Genomic DNA, 21097 nt, shown 5'->3' with positions numbered 1-21097 from the left:
ACATCTTATTGTCTTATAGTCTTATTGTACATGCAACTAGTGTATTTCTTAAAAAATGTTCCCTTATGATTGTAGATCAACAAGAGTGTGCAGAATTAAATCCAAAGAAGCTTCTGCCTGCTACCACCACAAACAAATGGCTTGGAAGAGAGACACAATTCAGCAGTGAGCCCTTTGTTATATTCTTTGATATACCTTCAATTTGATACTTATGTGTCATTAAATGCACATATATTTATTTTAGGGTATGCCTTTCCACTGAAATGGCCTATGGATTAATATAAATGCAATATAAAAAATCCAAAACAAACAACATCAATATTTGGAAACACTTGAGTGAGTAATTTTTCTTCATTAGAATCAGTTGCATTGCACTGCCTTCCATATAACGCGGCTGCAACGTGAGTACAGTGGAAGGTTACGTCCACATGGAGTTGGCTCCGCCCCCAACATCCTAAAAGTGTGTCACTGGGTTAAAGTGACTGCTGCGACCCTGCCAAGGGGAGTGGCCGACAAATGGATCACATCGTACACCATTGAGAACATTCAGTTCTCTTGTTATCACTACTGGAAAGTCAAACAATAAGGGAGGTTCTACTACGGATCCTACCTACAGTGATCGTTTTTTCCTAACTACAACTCGAGAATCAGCTACAGACTTGCTATTTCAAAATACAACTCCGAGACGGCGATAAGCTGGTGTAATCTTTGAAACGACACAAGTCTGCACTAGACTGTCAACTTGACAAACACTGGCGAAGTCGTGACAGCAGTGTTCAGCGAGCGTATTGCTTCCTGTTGACAATGCAGCAATCCAAGATGCCTGAAGATAATGGAACAACCAAGCCAGGTAAGACCTGAAACCTCATTGAATGACATTGATTCCTATACAGTGTCCCATTACAATAATTGTGCTATTTGCACCATCGAGTAGCCTACAACATAAGTGTCATCGTGTTGTTAAAATAGCCTTAATCGTAGGTTTAATGTTTCTGGAATACATAGGAGTGATTGATTAAAGTTATCCGAAATACTACATAAATGGTTTAATTGTTATTCAATCAGATATAACCCGTGCATTCATAAGTTGTCATTCGTTTGTTTTATTTTAAATATTTATTTTATGAATCGAATGTTTTATGAAGTGCTCTATTCAACACAAATTCTGGTTTTGGTGCGGTTTTGCAGTGAGATCGATGGGTTATATCCCGCATGTCGTCCGAAAAAAACAACAACAACAACAGTGTTCCGCTTTCTAGATCTCACATGGACAGAGTAGGCTAGCCATGTGCCGCTGTGTACCACGGCAGAGTACATGTTCCGCAGCGCTCTCCCCCCATTGGTCGAGATTAATCTGTGACGCGGCTGTTGTATAATCGGCGCACCGTATCCCGGTGCAGAGGCAGACTGCAGGTCCACGTGAGACGGCGACAGACAGTCGCTGTGACCTAGATTTACCCCTTCACTCAAAACACAACAGATCCACATGTGGGTGTACAGTGAAAGCGTATAGTCATGGCTTGGTTATGTAATCATGATTGGCAATAAGTTGAATAAGTTCTAATTGAAGAGACTATCCAAAATAAAAGCAAATTGTATTTTTCGTTGATGAGTTGTGTAATTTCTAGATTGCACAAAAAACGTTAAAACATTGATATTTTAAATTAGGCCTATTATTAGGTCTACCTGTCAGTCGTACAGAAATCAATCACCCATATTATTTGTTAATATGGTTGACTACCCTGACTATATTAACGCCTTATTGCTTATTTTGTTTTCAATTTTAAATGCATAAAATATAATAAAATTACTTTTCATGTCCTTGGCACGTCATCGTTTGTATCATGAACCATAGGGTTAAACCTCGTCATCGCGGGTTAAGGAGAACAAGCACTTCTGATCATCTGATCTAGTCTTTTTGTTTCACTGGGGTACTGTGTGAACCATATAAATCATGTGGAAAATGTTGCACCAGAATTTCCACTCTTCATCCATGCTACGCATTTATTTTCCTCCTATCATTAAATTCTCAATCGCCCTGTTCCCTCCCTCTCCACAGGGGGTGTCATAGCGTACATCTCCTCTGGCTCCGCCTCCAGTCCTGTGTCATGCATGAGTGACAGCTCCAGCAGCAGCTACCCGTCTTCCTCCCCGGCGATGTCCCGCCCCTCACTGCCTAGCCGTTCTGTGGGCATGCTGGTGGACATTGCACCTACGACCAAACCAGGCCAGCCCCACGGCCCTGGGGGCGAGAAGTCCAGACGCTCGTCATCGTCCTCTTCCTCCTCCAAGAGCAGCTCTACCAGTAAGCCCACGCCCCCGCTAATTGTAGCTCTGCTACAGTCCTAGGCAACGGGCAAATGCTGTAGTGACTCAAAAGGGTGTACAATGCATTCTAAATGCAAAAGTATAAAGTGTTAAAGCTAAACCAATACATTGGCGTGAGCCATGGCGTTGTGCTTTAACTGGGCTAACTGAGTGTCTCTCCTGCCCCTCGGTTGTGTATGGCAGAGATCAACGGCATGGTGCTTCTCTGCAAGGTGTGTGGCGATGTGGCATCTGGCTTTCACTACGGCGTGCACGCCTGCGAGGGCTGCAAGGTGAGAACACACAAACACTTTGATTTATGATCTATTTGTACCTCACATACTTGATTCATGGTTTTTCCTAAATGACTGAAAATAATATGTATTTGATTTAATTAAAAATTAATCTGATCTCTTTTTCCTTGTTACATGTTTGCAAACACAATCCTCTATGTCTCCTTTAAGCTATACAGGCCCCTCAGTGACCGAAACATGTTCTAACGGTTCTCTCTCGGCTCCTCAGGGATTCTTCCGCAGGAGCATCCAGCAGAACATCCAGTACAAGAAGTGTCTGAAGTTGGACAACTGCACCATCATGAGGAGCAACCGCAACCGCTGCCAACAGTGCAGATTCAAGAAGTGTCTGTCCGTAGGCATGTCAAGAGATGGTAAGGGCCCTTTCAGGCTTTATTGTGAGTTCATAGAGTTAAAGTAAACATAGGTCCAGTTGATAGGAATCACACTGTCGTGCATCTAAACAAACAACCCTTTTGCTAACTCCTTCCCTGCAGCTGTGCGCTTTGGTCGGATCCCGAAGCGTGAGAAGCAGAGGATGCTGCTGGAGATGCAGAACGCCATGAACAACATGATGGGCGGTGGCGGCGGTGGCGTGCTGCCTGGCCACCAGAGCACGACACTTTGTTTTGAGGCCATGGCCCTCCACACCGGCAGCTCGCCTTCCTCATCGTCCTGCTCCAGTCCCTCCTCAACCCGCTGCCCCCAGGACACCGAGTCAGTGGTTTCCATGGACACCAACTCCAGCTCTGCGTCCTCCTGTGGCTCTGACAGTGGCGAGGAGGAGACTGTCAAAATGGTATCGGCGCAGCAACGGGAAAGTTTCACCTACAGCAGGCAAGGGTCCCCGAGGCTGAGCCAACGGCTTGGGTTGCCCGCGCTGGTCGCTGTGGAGACAGTGAGTGACAACCATTTCGAAGTCCAGCAGAACAGTTGGAACCGTTGGAACAACAACAACATCGATGTCGCCACAGAGAAATACCAGCAACGTAACCAAGGCAACAGCCAGCGTGTCACCAACACAGCTTACAGGGAAGAGGGAGTTGACCACCAGCAGCAGCAGATCAGTGGCGCCCCTGGTGGTGAAAGGTCAGATGACGTCCACAGCCTTCCGCAAGACCAGCACACCTTCAGCACCCCAAGCGTATCCAATGGCAACAGTGGACCAATCAACAGCCTGCAGTGGACCAACAACAGAGCTCACTCGGTGAGTGCTTGGTAAACAAGCCAAAGCTTTTTCAACACCAAAGTTAAACCCTCATAAGGGGAGGCAGATAGTCTAGGCTGGATTAACTCCCAGCCATAAAGTTGTAGGTGCAAACCCAAATGTCGAACAGTCTACCGGTTGGCATCCTTGAGCAAGGTGCCCTAACCTCAACCTGCTCGTGCAGCTCTGACATGGAGCTAAAAATGGTGTGATGGTTCAGGTGTCGCCCATGAACGACTCGCCGCACGTGGACCCCAGGAGGCCCAGCCAGGAGATCTGGGAGGACTTCTCCCTGAGCTTTACTCCGGCTGTGCGCGATGTGGTGGACTTCGCCAAGAGGATCCCGGGCTTCCGCCAGCTCCCCGAGCAGGACCAGGTCGGCCTGCTGAAAGCGGGCACCTTCGAGGTGAGCCACACCTTCCAGAGCTCCTCTGTATCATTAAGATGAACATATATTTCATGTAGTGTGTACTGCTGAAGTCCTTTAGGCTGGAGAACCACCACGGTCTCCCTGGGTCGACTTAGCAGTACACACTACACAAGTTGAAACATGCAGGGGTATACACATTGAGACTCAACTTTCTGATTATCCGCACCTTCTCTGAAAATGTGGGTCTTTGCAGGTTAGACGTAAGGACCAAGTTAAGCAGCAGTTTAATCCATTTAAAATGACAACATAGAAAACCATGGACTTATGTTGATTGTTGATTGTTACAATTGTAATCCAGATCTGGGTATCTGAGTAATCCGTTATAAGGAACGGGCCGTGTGTCTTCCCATTGGCTGCCACCATAACCACTATTTCAGTCTCTGTCTGCCCAACACAAACACTACTATTACGGCTCGGTATTACCAAACCAGTTTGACACACCAGTTTTACTACACTTGTGACCCCCCACACTACACCTGTCACCCCCCACACTACTCCTGTCACCCCCCACACTACACCTGTGACCTCCCCCACACTACACTTGTGACCCCCCCCAACACTACACCTGTGACCCCCCCCAACACTACACAACAATCAGAGCCCTCATCATCCCTGATGGCTGCAGTCGCCCCTCTTTTCTAACGAGCCCTGAATGTGCTCTCACTCTGTATCTCCAGGTCCTCATGGTGCGTTTCGCCTCTCTGTTCGACGTGGCCGAGCACACGGTCACCTTCCTGAGCGGGAAGCGCTACAGCCTGGGGGCCCTACGAGCACCGGCGGCCGGCGAGCTCCTCAACGCCATGTGTGAGTTCAGTGAGAAGCTGGCGACTCTCCGTCTGGACCGCGATGAGATGAGCCTGTTCACTGCCGTCGTGCTCGTCTCCGCCGGTACAAACACCCTACCTATCTACCTACCTGAGGAAGAGTTTAGGCTTTCATGCTTATTCCTTGATTTCTTTATTTCAAAAGAGATGCAACATCTCGATTTTGAAGGGGGTCCTCGGGCACAACACAATGGAAGTTCACAGACATTCCAAGACATAAAACAATCAACCTAGTAACAAGGACATGCACATCGGGGGATACAGAGCATCATGGCTTATTCTCTCGTCTCTCTCTCTCTCTCTCTCTCTCTCTCCTGCCGGTACCAGACCGCTCTGGGATCCAGGACCTGGACTCTGTGGAGGCCCTGCAGGACCACCTGATCCAGACCCTGCGGGATCTGGTGACGAGGAACCGCGGGCAGAACGGCGCCACCACCTTCACCAAGCTGCTGCTCAAGCTTCCAGAGCTGCGCGCACTCAACAACGTGCACTCGGAGGAGCTGCTCTTTTAAAGCGCACCCTCGATGCCACCGGGGTCGTGCCTCACCTCGGCTTACCCTGAATGCCCGGGGTCGTCCCTTAACCTTGCCCGCCAGGCCCTTTCAAGATAAGCTAGTACTTAGAAACTTGGGACCATACCTACTTTATTGTTAATGGCACCAGTGTCATCTCTTACCTTCTCTTACCCTAAGGAATGGGGGTCCTACCCTACCTTACCCTAAAGGAGAGATTGTGGGAAGGAACAGTAGAGGGCATGCTCTTTCCCCTGTGTGCTTTTAAATTATAATTAACTAAGCCACAACCACCATGGCTATATTCGGATAGACACCCCCCCCCCGCCGCAAGTCCAAACTCCTTCCCATTCTCCCTTTCTATTTGACTGATTTGATTGCTTTGTGTGTCTTTTTTTTTGTTGTCCATAATGTATTTTAAAGTTAGATTTTGTATTACAAATATTAAGTAACCTAGACTAGGGGACGACGGGAGGAGAGAATATCAGATGTACTGTATTTATGGATTGAATTGTTTTTTTGTTTTTTAATTTGCCGGTTGCTTGTGGCACACACACGTCACCTCAGTGCAGTGTCAGAGCCAGGCTAACGAATAAAGGGGTGCTATGCTAGTTATAGTTGGGCAGAGAGTGGACTGTAGGTGGCTTCATGAAATGAGATGAGAGCAATTAGTTTGAAACTGTAAAAGATTATATTTTTATGCGAAAGCCATTCCAAGTGTATCGGCTCAAGATGAATGTGTCAGTGAGACTGTACATACCTTTTTATGTAGAGAACGTTTTGTTTATATTCATTCATTCAGTCATTTTGATTGATTCACATTCACCTCGGCAAGCAAGCTATCAGAAAACGTTTCAAAGAATGTGTAATGATTGCTGCTAACTCATGGCTAGCCAACCACCATAAAAAACAAACATTCAATATACCAGCTCCTAGGTTCTAGCTTTCCATGTGGTAAAATGTTCTATCCCATACTGCATACATGATTAATTCTGCAAGTCCATCGCTGGGTAGGGTGCTGAAGGTCAGATATGCTGAACTGCTGACTGCTAGGCTCAAAAGCCATACCATGCTGTTATAAGTGAGAAAAATAGACGATTTGTAAACACGTCTAGGTTTCTTTATCATGAGTCTCACATTTGCTGACAGTTTAAGAATTGAGGACTGGTAGGACTGATTCTTGTACATCTCACATCATTTGAAATAAAAAGTTATATAGGCCTATGTGTGTGTGTGTACACAGAAATGTGTGTAAAAGTATATGTTTCTTCCACAGGCAACACTGCAAAATATGTATGTAGATGTGCATACCATTCATGAACATAAATATATGAATACATACAATTGTAAGAAATAAAATACAGATGAAGTGATGTGATCATTTTGTTTCTTTGTTTCAATCAGACTGGAAGAACCAGTCTTTTGCTTGAAAAAAAAAAGTTCCACTTAATTTCCATAATTTCACATAAATCGCTGTGTGCAAATAGTAATACCCAATGAAGCAAGACTTTTTCGTATTTTGCTAAAGAGTCCAATTTTATCGGAACATTAATGCACAAGTTGGTAAATGGTGGAATCTATCCTCCCAAAGCTTGAAGTTTAATTATAGTTATTGAAGTTATAATATAAATTAAGTATCCATATGTTTAAGAAAAATATAACATAGCATTGTTGCTGTACATATTTAATTGAATCACTGATGGACATTAATGCAAAAAACACCCAAGTTCTCAAAAAAGGTTTATGTCATAACTTTGTGTGTCTAAGGCCCAGTCCGGAAAGGAGAAGACAGCTCCCATCACACCTTCAAGCATATGAAGTGACTCTCCCTAAATCATTGCTAGCATCCACAATTCCACTCGGCACTCTCGATAGAGCGCAGGGGAACATACAGAGCACCGACACATATCAGCTGCGGTCTTACAGTGGTCAGGTCGAACCTGCCACATCTAGAGACCAGCTAAACAACTGCTCCGAATCAGCAATAAGCAGCCAAACCCAGAGAAAATCAGGGAATTATGACTACGACCATTTGGAGTGCAGCTCAGTAGTTATTGACAGCTGCTCACCTGTACCATTCCACAAGCTCTCTAATAGCTCCCGTCAATCTGGTTCCGTCCATCAGCAAATATGGATCCCAGCTCAGGCATTGCAGCATCCCCTAGCCCATCAGACTCCATCTCAGCCTGTGACACCTGCTCACTCGGCGTATGAACAGACTCTGCATTGCATTGTTGCATCTCCGCAGACGTCGTATAATCCACCGGACATTCCTGTACAGCCAGTGCACCAGCAGATGTCCGTGGCACCCTCACAGTCAGTATACCAATCTCCTGCAGCGATACCTGCTGGGCCTTCACAGATGAGGTATTATCATCCCTGGCTATGCCTGTCTACCAGACCCCGGCTCCAGTGCCGGTCTACCAGACCCGGGCTCCAGTGCCGGTCTACCAGACCCGGGCTCCAGAGCCGGTCTACCAGACCCGGGCTCCAGAGCCGGTCTACCAGCCCCAGGCACAACAGCCGGTGTACCAGCCCCAGGCGCAACAGCCAGTGTACCAGCCCAGGGCTCCACTGCCGGTGTACCAGCCCAAGGCTTCACTGCCGGTGTACCAGCCCAGGGCTCCACTGCCGGTGTACCAGCATCCGGATCCACAGCCCCAGGTTCCACAGTTGGTGATCCAGCCCCAGGCGCAACAGGCGCTGCAAGTGTACCAGTATGGCTCTAATGCACCTCCTCAGCACCTGCAGCAGCCTTCCTATCAGCACCTGCAACAGCCTCCTCCTGTGGTGCCAGCACAGAATATATACTACATGCCACCAGCGGAACCTGTCCAGCACAGGCATTACCCCCCTCCAGTCTTGTCTATACTGCCTGCCTATCAGCTGCTACCCACAATGCCATCAGCTTTCCAGCTAATGCCTGGGATGTCTCAGCCACCTGCAGCCAATCATGAACTCCCTCGATGGGAACCAGTGCCTGTGCGAGCTCTCTCTAACATGGTAAACAACAGCGACAGAGAGTTCACAGATCTGAAAATGGCTCTGGACTATCTCTTAAATTCCCATGTTGAATTGTCCAAGCACTATAAATATAGGGTACTAATGGAACACTTGAAGCTAGACTAGGCTAAACTGATAGCACAGTCATGTCGTCATTACCCCTAGCCTTATACTGCAGCTATGCAGGCCCTGCAGTGGCAATATGGGCAACCACACCAGCTGGCGCAGAGCGAAATTGCGGCTATCCTGAACACTCCAGATGTCAGGGCTGGCGATTCAAAGGTGTTTCAGACCTTTGCCCTCAGCGTGAACCTCCTAGTAGGTATGCTGAAGTCTCTCAAACGCCCCAACAGCACAGAACTGATGTCCACAGGTCATGCAGATCGGCTTCTGAGTAAGCTCCCGAAGTACTCCAGGGACAGCTTCATTCTTCAGCCTTAACCCCTACAACCTATGTGACCTTTCAGAGTGGCTCAAGGTCAAAGCCAAATGGCTGTCGTCCAAAATGGTACAGCGCCATCACTCTGAGAAGCCACCAGACCCCCCAAAATGACAGACTGCCTGCCTAGAGGCTGAACAACCAGCAGGCATCCATTTATCATGGCTCTGACAAGCCAAGAACCAGCAGCCAGCCCGGTAAGACAGCTCAAAAGACGTTTATGCGACTCTGCATCTTCTGTCAAAGTGAAAGTTCTGTCATTACCTTTCACAATGCCATGAAATCATTAAGCACACTCCTGACCAAGTGGAGAAATGTCTGACGGATAGATAAGCGTTGCAGGAGGTGCGGTCGCACTAACAATGGGCCAGAAGCATGCACCTTGAAGAAGCCCTGTGAGGAATGCAACAAGCTACATCTTGGGGTGCTGCATCGAGTTGCCAAACCAGGTGCAAGCCTCTTCCTCGTCACCCCTCTGAACAGAGTAACACTCAACCACCCCGACCAGGGGAGACTCAAGGGAATCCTTGATGACAGTGCAGAGCATACAATTATCCTGAGAAAGAGAGAGAGAGAAAAGATAGATTGTTCTCCACATCACACGCTTCTGACACAGAGTCCTCCTACTACTTGACGTCTTCTCACAGGTCTTCACCTAGCGCCACTTCACAGCTAGCTGCTGCTGCTGTAGCAATATGTTCAACGCTTTGGACGTTGTTGTTCCTGTCTGTATCCCCAACAGTAGCCGTAAAAAAGTGTGTCATCTTTGGCAGCATTGCCAAATACTTATCGGCGTCTTTTCGCTTTTTTCTTTTATTTGAGCCACTTGGGTAGGGTAACTTTATTTCCTAACCCTTTTCCTAACCCTTTATTTTGTTTTAGCATTTAGACTCGTCTTGCTTCGTCTCTGTTAGTCAACTTAATTTTTTTTTTTATGTAGATGAAAACTACTGGTGGTTTAGTTAAAATCGAGGGGGTCTAGATTTAAAAGAAAATATGAAGATTAATAAGCAAAAAAAGGGTACTTTTTAGGAACGTGCCTTCAAATGAGTATTGTACAATATACTCATCTCACTATAATGCCAGTGTCCCTGATGATGTTACTCTGTACACCAATATCACTTTTTATAACACTAAGAGCACTACTTAGTCTTTGTATGAATACCTTCCAAGATTTCAAAAGACATTGTAATCGCTTTATTTTTATTTTTATAAAGTGATTTGTTTCAGTCTAAGTACCTAACATTGTTCATATGTATGTACTTGCTATAAAACTAACAAAGGATGAGATCATAGATTAACCTGCTGAAGGGGTTTTTCAAGCCTCGGCCAACTTGTGGCAATAAGGGCCCACAAAGTCTGCAACTTTCTAAGTAGGCTACATTCGTCATAAGAAGTATAATGCATTAATAATGCCATACTATAACCAACAACCTTATCATGCTCATAATTGACAAATAAAGCTGTCTTGAAGTTAACTTTCAATAAAATATATTCTATAAATGATCTCAGGTACACAATGACATAACCTTGACTTTGTGTATGGAGTGTTTATTTGTCTATAAAGTTTGCCGTCAAAGCGTCTTAAAATGCACATTTAAATTTGAATCACCAAAGCGGATACTGGTAGCTCATTTATTTGCCTAGTATTTATTTTGAATTTATGCTTAGTACTTAATAAGTACAAGCATATTATTCATATTATTCTATCACTGTCACGAGCACCTTTAAATTACGCTCTGTACTGAAGTGCATGGATTGGATCAAGATGTTCAACCTAACTCTAGTAATGTATTGGGTAAGGGATGAGAGCTGGCTCATTTCTGAACTTACCTCCCTGGATCACTAATGTTTCGTCTTATCTTATTATTTTTCATATTCATAGCAGAATAATTTCCCTACTCAATATATCGGTTTGGATCAAAAACTGAAGGAAATGTAGAGAGAGTGCAAGATATATTATATATCTCTGAGACCTACTACTAGTACACTTACATGTGAAAATGAGGATGCAATGAAACAGATCTCTTCTTTCCATAGGTTTTCTTTATTACCTTATTTTGCGGCGATAACTTAATGAGGAAGCAAAAAATATACCAGACAATAAAGTACTAAAAATCTGAGATAGAAACCATTCCTGAACACAAACCACGCAGATTCCAGCCCCCCAACCCACACCCCCCCCCTGCCCCACCCCTCTAGAACCCCCCCTCCCTACCCCTCCCTCCCCCGACACACACACGCTCACACACGGCTGTGCTGCAAGCATCTATGTGGCATATCTCTTGGTCCACTGTTTGGCCGTCCGGTCATGTTCTGCTCTGTTGGTGGTGTACTGGGTGGCGATGCTTCCCACAAGGGGATCGGCTGTATGGGAAATACACAGGAGGTAGACGTTAGGGAAAATACTAAATGAAAGTGGAAGCATGCTGACAACACCTGTTTGGAACAAAGAAAAAAGTCCTCCAAAGTATGGGTTTTAAGTTAAAATAAAATTCCTCCACTATTCGAAAAGACATCCAGGTTTAACTTTTATTTTGTATCGTGCCTTTCCCAGTATTTTGAGTCTCAGTTACATATAATAAGTGAAATAAGCTGACAAGTCTCAGACTTGGTCGGACTCCACACTCACAGCAGATGCTATCCAAGTAGAGGTGCAGTGCTTGATGTGCATTTAGTCCGGCGGCTCTTCAATCACACTATAAAAACGAGTTAATCTATACCATGCAGTTATTATTATATATATTTATGTCTCTGTGTGTTCATCTCCCTAGTGGGAAGGGCTGCTTGATTATGGAAAAAATCATAACCACGATTATTTTGGTCAATATTGGAATCTTGATTATTCAAACGATTATTTTTGAGTTTGAAAACATGATGCATTTTCATAATTTCCGCAATCGTTTCAACTCGATTGTATTAGTTTGATCGTTTCACGCTAAAATCAAAATCACGATCAAAATTTGATTAATCGCCCAGCCCTACTGGTGAGTATTGTGTGCCAAGCTGTAGCTAAATATAGGCTGAAGGACTATGCTACAGAACGCTAAATGTCATCTGTGCTGGGTTTTAGGTGAACCAAGCAACGACAAACGTCTGTGTAATCATCACAGACTCTGTTATTTATAATTTAGTCATATCAACGCTTTTATCCAAACTCAACAGTGATTTCAGATTTCTGCTTCCGATAGCAGCAGGTAGGGGTTGGGGCATCTTTCTCAATGAATGAATCAATGAATTCCTGCGGCTAGTCCGGTGATCGTGACTACCGATCGCCTATTCATTTGTTAAAGAGATACCGAATCCAGACCTGTATCTTTCACAAAACAAGAGGGTGTTTCTGGGGTTCAGTAGTGGGTCGGCGGCTCTTACCTGGGTTACAGTCTGTGAGCAGCGAGCAGATGGACAGCAGGACCTTGGAGATGGTGAGGGCGGGGCTCCAGTTGTCCTTCAGGATGTCCAGACAGATCACCCCCTGGCTGTTGATGTTGCAGTGGTAGATCCTCGTGCGAAACGTCACCTGCACACACAATGGGAAACAGTCAAAACCACTTAGAAATGGATCCTAGTGTTAAAATGCTAAAGACAAGAAGTAGCTATTGTAATATTTTCGTTTCCTATAAAACACTAAAACAAAAGTATAACACAAATATTGTCAATATGTGCGATATTTTAATTTCTCACGGTCTTCCGTGGGGTCACGGAAGCCTGATGATTCTGACAGTAACTACTGCCCTCTAGTGGTGAACAAAAAAGCAACAACAGAACAACGGCTGTACAATAGAATGAGTGAACAGTGGAACTCATTTGTAACTTTTAGATATTGTAGCAAAAGAGCAAAATTACTTTATTATTTAAGTGTGAGCCATTTACGACTACTTATACATAATTAGGGACATATTTTGCAAAGAGGATATATATTTGTTTTAGAATATGTTATGTTATGTGATAGAACTAAAGCTCTGATTTTTAACACTCAAACACACTTAAAAATGGCTCACTATGCGGGGTTAGTCTGGCACACCTTGGAGGGTCTGAAGTTGTATTCTGGCTCACCTTTGGGGCATGAAGGGAGAGGGCTGTAGCGTTTAAGAATTTCCCCATGCGCTAAGCTACAGTGGCTCAGGGCAGCGACTGCATTTTTAAAATGTTGAGCCCCAGCTATTATATTACTGAATTAAGGATTCTGATTCAATACAAAGAAATTTAAGGCTTCAACTGGTCTCTTCTAGTTTAGCTGGATTTACTAGAATTAAGCGAGTACATCAATGAGAATATTAGTGAACGTCAACATGTTAAATCAAAAAAATAAATCCCCTGAATGTATCTTTTTAATTTAAGTTAAATTAGATGCTGTTTCGTGTGTCTTGGTTCCGGGAGGATCTGCACTTTAAATGAGGATGGAGCTTTATAATATTCTACATTAAACATACAAACTTTGACATGGAAATCAAGTCGGTTGAAGAAAAAAAAATTAAAAACTCAAATGTGAATATAACAGGGGTTTTTCCTTGCGGCTATGCCAGTAGTTTTTCCTCCACTGCGGTTGCTTTGGCAACAAAGCCATATTGCGATAATGTGGTCATTTCGGCAGTCTTAGCATTGAGGCTAACTTTGGGAGGTTTGGAGGGGAAGTCTGGCCCACCTTGGGGGGTTTGAAGGGGTAGTCTGGTGTGAAGGCAATGTCCAGGAAGAAAACTCCTCCCTCGTACACGGAGCCCGGGGGGCCCAGGATGGTGGAGCGCCACTCATAGATGTTGTCTCCTTTGGGCCCGGCACTGAGGGAAACACGTCAAATCATAAGACCATTTCTATTAGGACACAACTCATCATAGATTAAATTATTCAACGATGAAATGGAAACATAGACTAATTAAATTTAAGGTCAGGGTAGGTAATGTGGAGAAACCCGGCAAACGAGGATAGACTTTGAGGCCTCCCTCACCTAAAACATGCGACTGGCTTGCTAGCACTAGCAATAGGTCTGCCTAGTCTTGTGGAAGACGCTGGTCATGCGCACTTATGGTGCGTTCACGCGTTCTCGCTGTGGATTATGGGGAAAACATTTTGCGACGTCGGAAAGTTCTCGTTAACGACACCTCATGATGCTCTTATGATTCTACTTCCATTCGGCAAATGGGGCCAGATTACAAACTCTAAAAGTAACTAGTTACTTTGGAAAGTAACTATTGCGTTACTTTCAAATAATTTTTTTATACTGATGTGTCAAATAATTTGGACCCCATCCCCATCCATCCCTCTTCGAAAGAACTTAAAAATGTTATTAATGAGCCAGTGGGTAAGTTGACCCACCCCCTGTATTTATGATTTATTTATTATAAATCTGAGTATTATAATGAAATGAATACTCAATACATTACAAACAGAAATCCACAGTGCACAAATCTAAACAATTTTAACGTTGCTGTGGGAATGTGAGACTACACAATATATCTTTTGGAACTTTTTTATTTATTGAACCTCAACAGGTCACAACTAGGCAAAAATAAATGATGCTTGTAAAACAATGTACCAAAAATAAATAATAAATATATTTACTCTTTGTAGTGTAAATTAGGGAAAAAAACAGTAGACATACTGTACGTATGGTTTTACGCAATGCAAGTGATTTCTTCTTCGAAGAAATAGAACAGTCAACTGTGTAACAATAAGTGCTTTCAATATTACTGAAAAGTGCAATGTATAGAAAAACATCCAAATATGAACATGTAATACATTGAGAATAATAAAAAAAATACAAAAAGAAATCTCTTTCTCTGGCCATTGACAATTTCACCTAAGTAGGCCGCAGCCAGGCAACAAATACCGGTATATCTAAATTAAATGATGCTCTCAAGCAATGTACAAAAAATGTATTACTGCAAATCTAATAAGATGCAGCACAACTTTAGACAACAGGTAGACATACTGTATCCAACTTTAGCATGAACATTCACTCATTCATTCATCTATCCATCCATGCATTCATTCACTCTTCTATCCATTCATCAATCAATCCATCCATCCACCCAAGTCATCCAATCTTCATTCCATTCTCCCCATCCTTCATTAAATTGGAATTACTCGACAACGACGTGGACAGGTACTTGACTCCAGGGCATAATGTGCATTTCACGCTTACACTTGTCCCCTTAATTTCTTGGAGGGAAAAGTAATGGCTATATTTCCATGTAAAGAAAGCTGCTTTTGGACGTTTCCCACACATAGGCCAATGTGTGGCGCTGCGCCACAGATTGAACAACGAGCGCCACAAATTGATTCCGCTTTTCTTATTTATTTTTACTTGAACGCGATTTTTAAATGTAACTCCGCCAGCCCGTAATCGCGCCCCCGTAATGCCGCCAGTCCGACATGTTCCCATTCCGACAGTCCGGTGCGCGTATGCAAATTAGCCATGTGCGCCAAACAGAAGAAGGGCCCTATCTTGCGCCCGGCGCAATTGACTTTCTACACCGACGCATGTGTCGTTGCTAGTTTGCACCCGGCGCAAAGCTGATTTTCCCCCGCAGCAACCAGGCGCCACTACACTTGCATGTTGAATATTATGATGTCAAAGATTATTCATACGTGTGAAACTGCATAGAAATAGCGTGTAGATTGTGGAAACATTTTTTTCCATAGGGCTGCATGAATGAACATGAATGAAGTATAGTAGGCTATGCCATGCATTAAAATAATAATAATAACAATAATACAATCGAGCAAAGTATATTCCAGGCTTCCAAAACAAAAGCTAGCTTTAGGGTAAATGACTGGTTAAATGATTTGGGAAAGAACAGCTGATACAGCTTGTACTTTTAACAACTTAAGGGGGGGGGGGGGGGGGGTCTTTTTTTTTTTCGTTTGTTCCCCCCCCCCCTAATGCCGCTGTTCTGTCAATTTCTGCTATCCATCAGATTTTGCTACCTAGTGGTTCTGCGCATGCGCATGACGACGCTATTGAGTATTGGGTGTAAAATACACATACTGTACCCCTGAAATCTCCAATAAAGACGTTATAATACAGTATCAAAATATGCTCCCCGTATTCTTACAGTGTACATGGAGTGAATAGTGGGATTTCTGTAGTGGGAGCATCGTTTGATAGAGGCAGTCGGTCAACAGATTAAATACGCTACCAAACACATAAGGTAGCACTTTTTGATAGGGTAGCATGATTCTATAGACTCTGATACTGTATTATAACGTCTTTAACGGAGAATTAAGAGGTACAGTATGTATATTTTACACCAATACTACACCGCGGATCAATAGTGTCTTCATGCGCATGCGCAGAACCACTAGGTAGCAAAATCTGACAAGGGAGCAGAAACTGGCAGAACACCGCCCCAGGCGGCTGCCCGTATCGCCCGTAGCTAAAACCGCCACTGTATCTGACCATTTAATTTTCGAAATTTTAGGTGAAGCCGAGCTTCCCTTGCAGTCGAGAAGTCGCCACTACGAAAGAATGCAATGTATCCAACAGGCGGGATCTAAACAAACTAAGCTCCAGCGAATTACTACAATGCAGAAGTAGTGGAGAATGGCGAAACACAGCAACTCTAGCCTACTCTCAACCAAAATAAAAATAATCGCCGCCCGGTGCAGCAGTGTGAACTGCCCAGTTTTTAGAACGTCTCAGCCCGTCGAGACGCAAAGAGTTGCAAGGAGTTGCGAGTTGCGTCGCGAATCTTTAGTCTGAACGGGGCCCCCCCACCGTCAACAAATCCGCCACACATTGCTACCTGGTCTGTGGGAAACACTTTCGCCATCTCTTTCTAGCTAATTCACATTAACGTCTTGTGTAGTCGACCACTCTCTCGTAGCCTACTGCTGCTCAACTTTGATGCGCACAGCGTAAGTAAGCAGACTAAGCACTCGCCTAACTTCCCCTCTGATTGGCTTACCATAGAATTTTACTCAACTCCAGCCAATCGTCATCACTTTCGCGGTTGTCTCGTGCTCCCGCCCTCACCAAGGACAAGGGAGGAACAAGATTTTCTCTGTCACTCGGTTCAGAGGTCCGATGCAAAACATCTGCCTTCAATGTAGTAACGCGACACATTTTTTGAAAGTAACGATAACGGCGTTACTAACGCCGGTGCTTATAACGCCGTTAATCCCATCACTGCATATCACATACTTTACTATTGATTAACATTGTAACCGTCTGTTGGCATCGACTTTGCTCAGTTTTAAACGTTGTGTACTGGTAAACCAGCTCTAGATAAGGGCAAGTGTAGCCCTCCATACAGTGGCAATACAATGTGCTTCTCATAAATAAAAGCAAAAGGATAGAAGGTGATATGCTACAAGGAAATAAAGGCGTGCAAACTTGAAACTGATCCTACTAAATTCCGTTTAGTTCTGACTGTATCTGAGAAAAAACCCCTGCTGTGAATAACTTTTAGATTCCCAACGCAGTGCACATGAGCAGTCGCTGTCAGGAACAGGCGTAAGCGTCATCACTGGCGAGCCGTCTTGTTATCACCAGGACCGTGAACGCGCCTTTAGTGCCAGCCCAAGATGGCAGGTAGCCGGGAAGGTAGGCCATCCAATCATTTCATTCGGCCTGGATGAAATAATTGGACAGGCTTATTACAGGTCTGGGACAGCCACAGATAATGGATGTTTGGGTTGATTTTTGTCAGAGCATTGGATTTGTTGATTTATGTCAGGATGTGATTTATGTCAGGATGTGAGTATTTCAACAAATATGACAAAACATGCATCCAAAATAAATCGCCTACCCTAGCTTAAACCAGGTATATAGATAGCAATTTCAATCTAAACCATGCGATATGTTTATAGTATACAGCCTTAAATAGTTCAAGTGAAAGCAATACAGAGTAAGAAAACACTGGACCTTTTTCTGAAATGTACATTTTCAATCAAGGCCAACTTGGACTTGAGGGGAGGGAGGGGCTTCAAGTGTATTTGAAGTGTCCATCAGCAGAGCAGCTGATTCAATTAAGTCTCAGTCTCAATTTTAAAAAGGAAATCCATGGACGTCTCAACGCTACCTACAAATATAAAGAAAAATAATGAATACCAGCATGAACAAACAACGAATGCGGTGCACGGTAGCCACAGGGCATGGCGGAGCTCAGCTGAGCTACGGCCGCCGTGGTGCCCCAAGGCGGCTTTTCTTTCTGTATTCAATCGCCGTGCCCGGGCCACAGTGTCCAGTCGCGTAATTGTTGAAATAGTGGTAACGTCCGATCCAACCATTTCTTCTTTCTTGGCCAAGAGATGTAACGTTGATTTGTTATTGCCACAAATAGCACAGGCACAAACGGCACTAAGGCACACAGGCACTAATTCACCAACTGACGTCAGTTGGTGAGGCTTTTCTGATTAGATCGTTTATGTGTCTATTTTCTATCATTTGCTAATGCAGGCAATCGAGGTAGAAGAACATTTTCACGTTCAGCATGCATATGCAACTCTGATGACCTATCGTATTTCAAAAGGAACAAGTACTTAACGGTTTCTCTGGGAATGAGACCTTTAATGTCCGTGTCCGAGTGAGGGTCAGGCTTCTTGGACACCTATAGTATAACGCTACAGGGTGTGGTGGATTTTATAAACAACATTGCTTATCATAACGCTCATAACACTTGCAAAACAACGGCACTAAACAGGTATCATAAAGTCGGCATGGGCCGTTATCATGGGGATAACACGCCCTGCTCTTTCCCGAAACTCTCAACCCAAAACACTTTTTTTTTGAACGCAGTGTTGAATTCCATTTGAAACAGTGGGCTCACTGGCTCTTTAAACGCAAATAGTGTGAGAGTGACATGCTCTGCTTCCTCAAGCAAGTTCATCCTCTGTGCCCTCTCGCCTTCATACTAAGTGTGTATTCTTGACTCTATGGTTCCTCTCGATGGTACGTCATAAGAGGTCAGTCGCCACAGAAAGTACACAAAGCTACAGCACTTTTGCCAGCACTTATATGTTTATAACATTTAGTGTGCACAATCAATTGCAAGCATTGTAACCAAGTCAAAATGGAGGTGTGATTGAGGAAGTGGGGTTGTGGAGTGGGTGTGTGTGCCAAAGTTGGCCTCCGTAGCACCTCAGAAAGGTAACAGGAAACATGGCACTGTGAGAAATTAACTAGTTCACAAATTCTCTGAAAAACAACAGCTTTTTCCACAACCTCTCATCTCAATCAAGGCCCAAATGTTCTAAAAATCTATTAATTTACCGCCCGTCTGCACTCTTCTGAGACCTCAGTAACATTTCTCAGCTAAAGGGAATTGCCATTCCATTGCTGTAATTTTGTCAGATCACTCCAACTGATGAGCGGTTTGATGGGCACACAGGTAGACAGCTCAACATGAACAAATGAAAAAGAAAGCAATAGGTCAGGGGTCAACCCACCTGCAGTTTGGCGGAGGGTCCAGTGTAATGTCTGCCAATTCCTTCTGAATCCTGTGTGCGCAGACAAACACACTTAAATAAACCAAGCAAAGTCTTATTAAATTGCTCCTTGAAAAACAGGGGAAAGAAATAGAACGTTTAAATTGAATGATGGATGCATTGTTGAACACTAGTATGTTAAAAGAGGGCAAAGGTGAAATATGGGTAATGTTTATGATGTTGTGAATGTATTGCTTATTTTCCTGAACAAAATATTTGGTGGATCCTGGGTCAAAAGTCACCCCTAAAGGGTTGGTAAATGGCATGCACAGGTTTGAGAGCAGGGATGCTTGCACTACCTTTTGGCACTGGTGGACAGTAACTTGGAGGTCTTGCTCATGCTGGCTTTGCTTTCCCGTTTCTTGCAAGGAGTGTCCCTCTGGCGGTTCTGGATGGAGGCAGGAGACGGTGAGGAGGAGGAGCTGGTGCTGGCACGGGAATCCTCATCCGACATACCGGTTTGGATTGGAGAAGAGCCAAAAAACCTACACATTATTGAAGAGCCATGTATTTAATAACAATGTAGACATGGACCCAAACTGTACATATGAGAGCATCTAGGTTCCCTCAAGCAACCACTTGGTTAATTTATTCAAAATACATTGAAGATGTAATGAAAAAAAAATACACTTCAGACATTATTCAAAATAATTATCCATCTTAAAAGGTTAAAGACATGACTTCGTATTTCACCGTCCTGCTGAAAGACTAGTTAGTTTCATTCGGTTTTAATTTCCAAAATAAACCATTCTCTGATAAGGAATGCAGCTGCATGCATCCTGTGTGTGTGTGTGTGTGTGTGTGTGTGTGTGTGTGTGTGTGTGTGTGTGTGTGTGTGTGTGTGTGTGTTCCGATCAGACCATGGGATGATTGAGTGGCTATGGCTCCAGCAGGGGTCTCGGACGGGTGTTGGGGGGTGGGGGGGGGGCGCGCGTTAACTATCTGGTCAACCACACGCAGCGTTCACTAGCCTAACCAAAGTTAGCTTTCTCTAGCGATGTGTTAGCTGGCGAGCTAATCTGACACTGTGCTAATTGTATTATGTGCAAACGCTGACCAGTAACTCAGCTGGTCAGCGTATGGTATTATTGGCGTTAGAGGGAGACACGGTCCCACTATGTATCGTCCACTGGCAGAGGTTGGCCATCAAACTGATAACGCGATCAGGCCTTGGGCCCGACTACTCCCTGGAAGACAATGTAAACTATGGCGTGTTGAACATCTTACCAAAACCGTAAAGGAGAATCGTGGTGGTGTCATATTGTCAGATTTGAGTAGACGATGGTTCGCAATGAGGCTCAAACGATATCCTCACGTCATTGCAGGTTGGCATCGCTTAATGTATTGATGATACAAGCCAAACCAGCTCAGTCCCAGCAAATAGTCAGCGCCCTTATGGAGCGATTCACTAACCGGGAACGTCTTGTGTATTTGCTTTTTCAGCCTAAGTCCACATGTGTTATAATGTTATATTTAGAGAAACATAATTATGTCCCCCTTCTGTCTTCCGGGATTTATCTTACATTCGACCTACAATCATTTTTAAGTGTTATTTTGGCTGAAACTTACCCTCTCTATTGTGTCTGGACCACCGCCACTGTCTCGGTTGGTGCCTCTCGCCTGCTGCGGAACGGAAGTACCGCGGCTGCAGTGG

At 44.2% G+C, this 21097-nt stretch overlaps 2 protein-coding genes across 2 annotated transcripts; one reads left to right on the top strand and one right to left on the bottom strand.

The window, feature by feature from the left end:
• Positions 1-586: 586 nt before the first annotated feature.
• On the top strand, positions 587-6896 carry LOC311351197 (nuclear receptor subfamily 1 group D member 2-like). Its single transcript, XM_084471297.1, has 8 exons — positions 587-850; positions 2060-2305; positions 2512-2600; positions 2830-2974; positions 3098-3807; positions 4028-4213; positions 4915-5125; positions 5389-6896. The coding sequence occupies exons 1-8, from the start codon at positions 805-807 to the stop codon at positions 5571-5573; spliced, it is 1818 nt and encodes a 605-aa protein (XP_084327423.1). The 5' UTR covers positions 587-804; the 3' UTR covers positions 5574-6896.
• A 4318-nt stretch (positions 6897-11214) lies between these two features.
• Positions 11215-21086, bottom strand: LOC311351589 (ubiquitin-conjugating enzyme E2 E1). Its single transcript, XM_084471762.1, has 6 exons — positions 21013-21086; positions 19743-19928; positions 19405-19455; positions 13661-13793; positions 12388-12535; positions 11215-11382 (listed from the first exon to the last, which is right to left on the bottom strand). The coding sequence occupies exons 2-6, from the start codon at positions 19895-19897 to the stop codon at positions 11285-11287; spliced, it is 585 nt and encodes a 194-aa protein (XP_084327888.1). The 5' UTR covers positions 19898-19928; positions 21013-21086; the 3' UTR covers positions 11215-11284.
• Positions 21087-21097: the final 11 nt, after the last annotated feature.

This window comes from Micromesistius poutassou (genome assembly GCF_964030765.1).
Source record: "Micromesistius poutassou genome assembly, chromosome: 8".
Lineage (NCBI taxonomy): Eukaryota > Metazoa > Chordata > Actinopteri > Gadiformes > Gadidae > Micromesistius > Micromesistius poutassou.
This window is presented reverse-complemented; position numbering and strand designations above follow the sequence as displayed.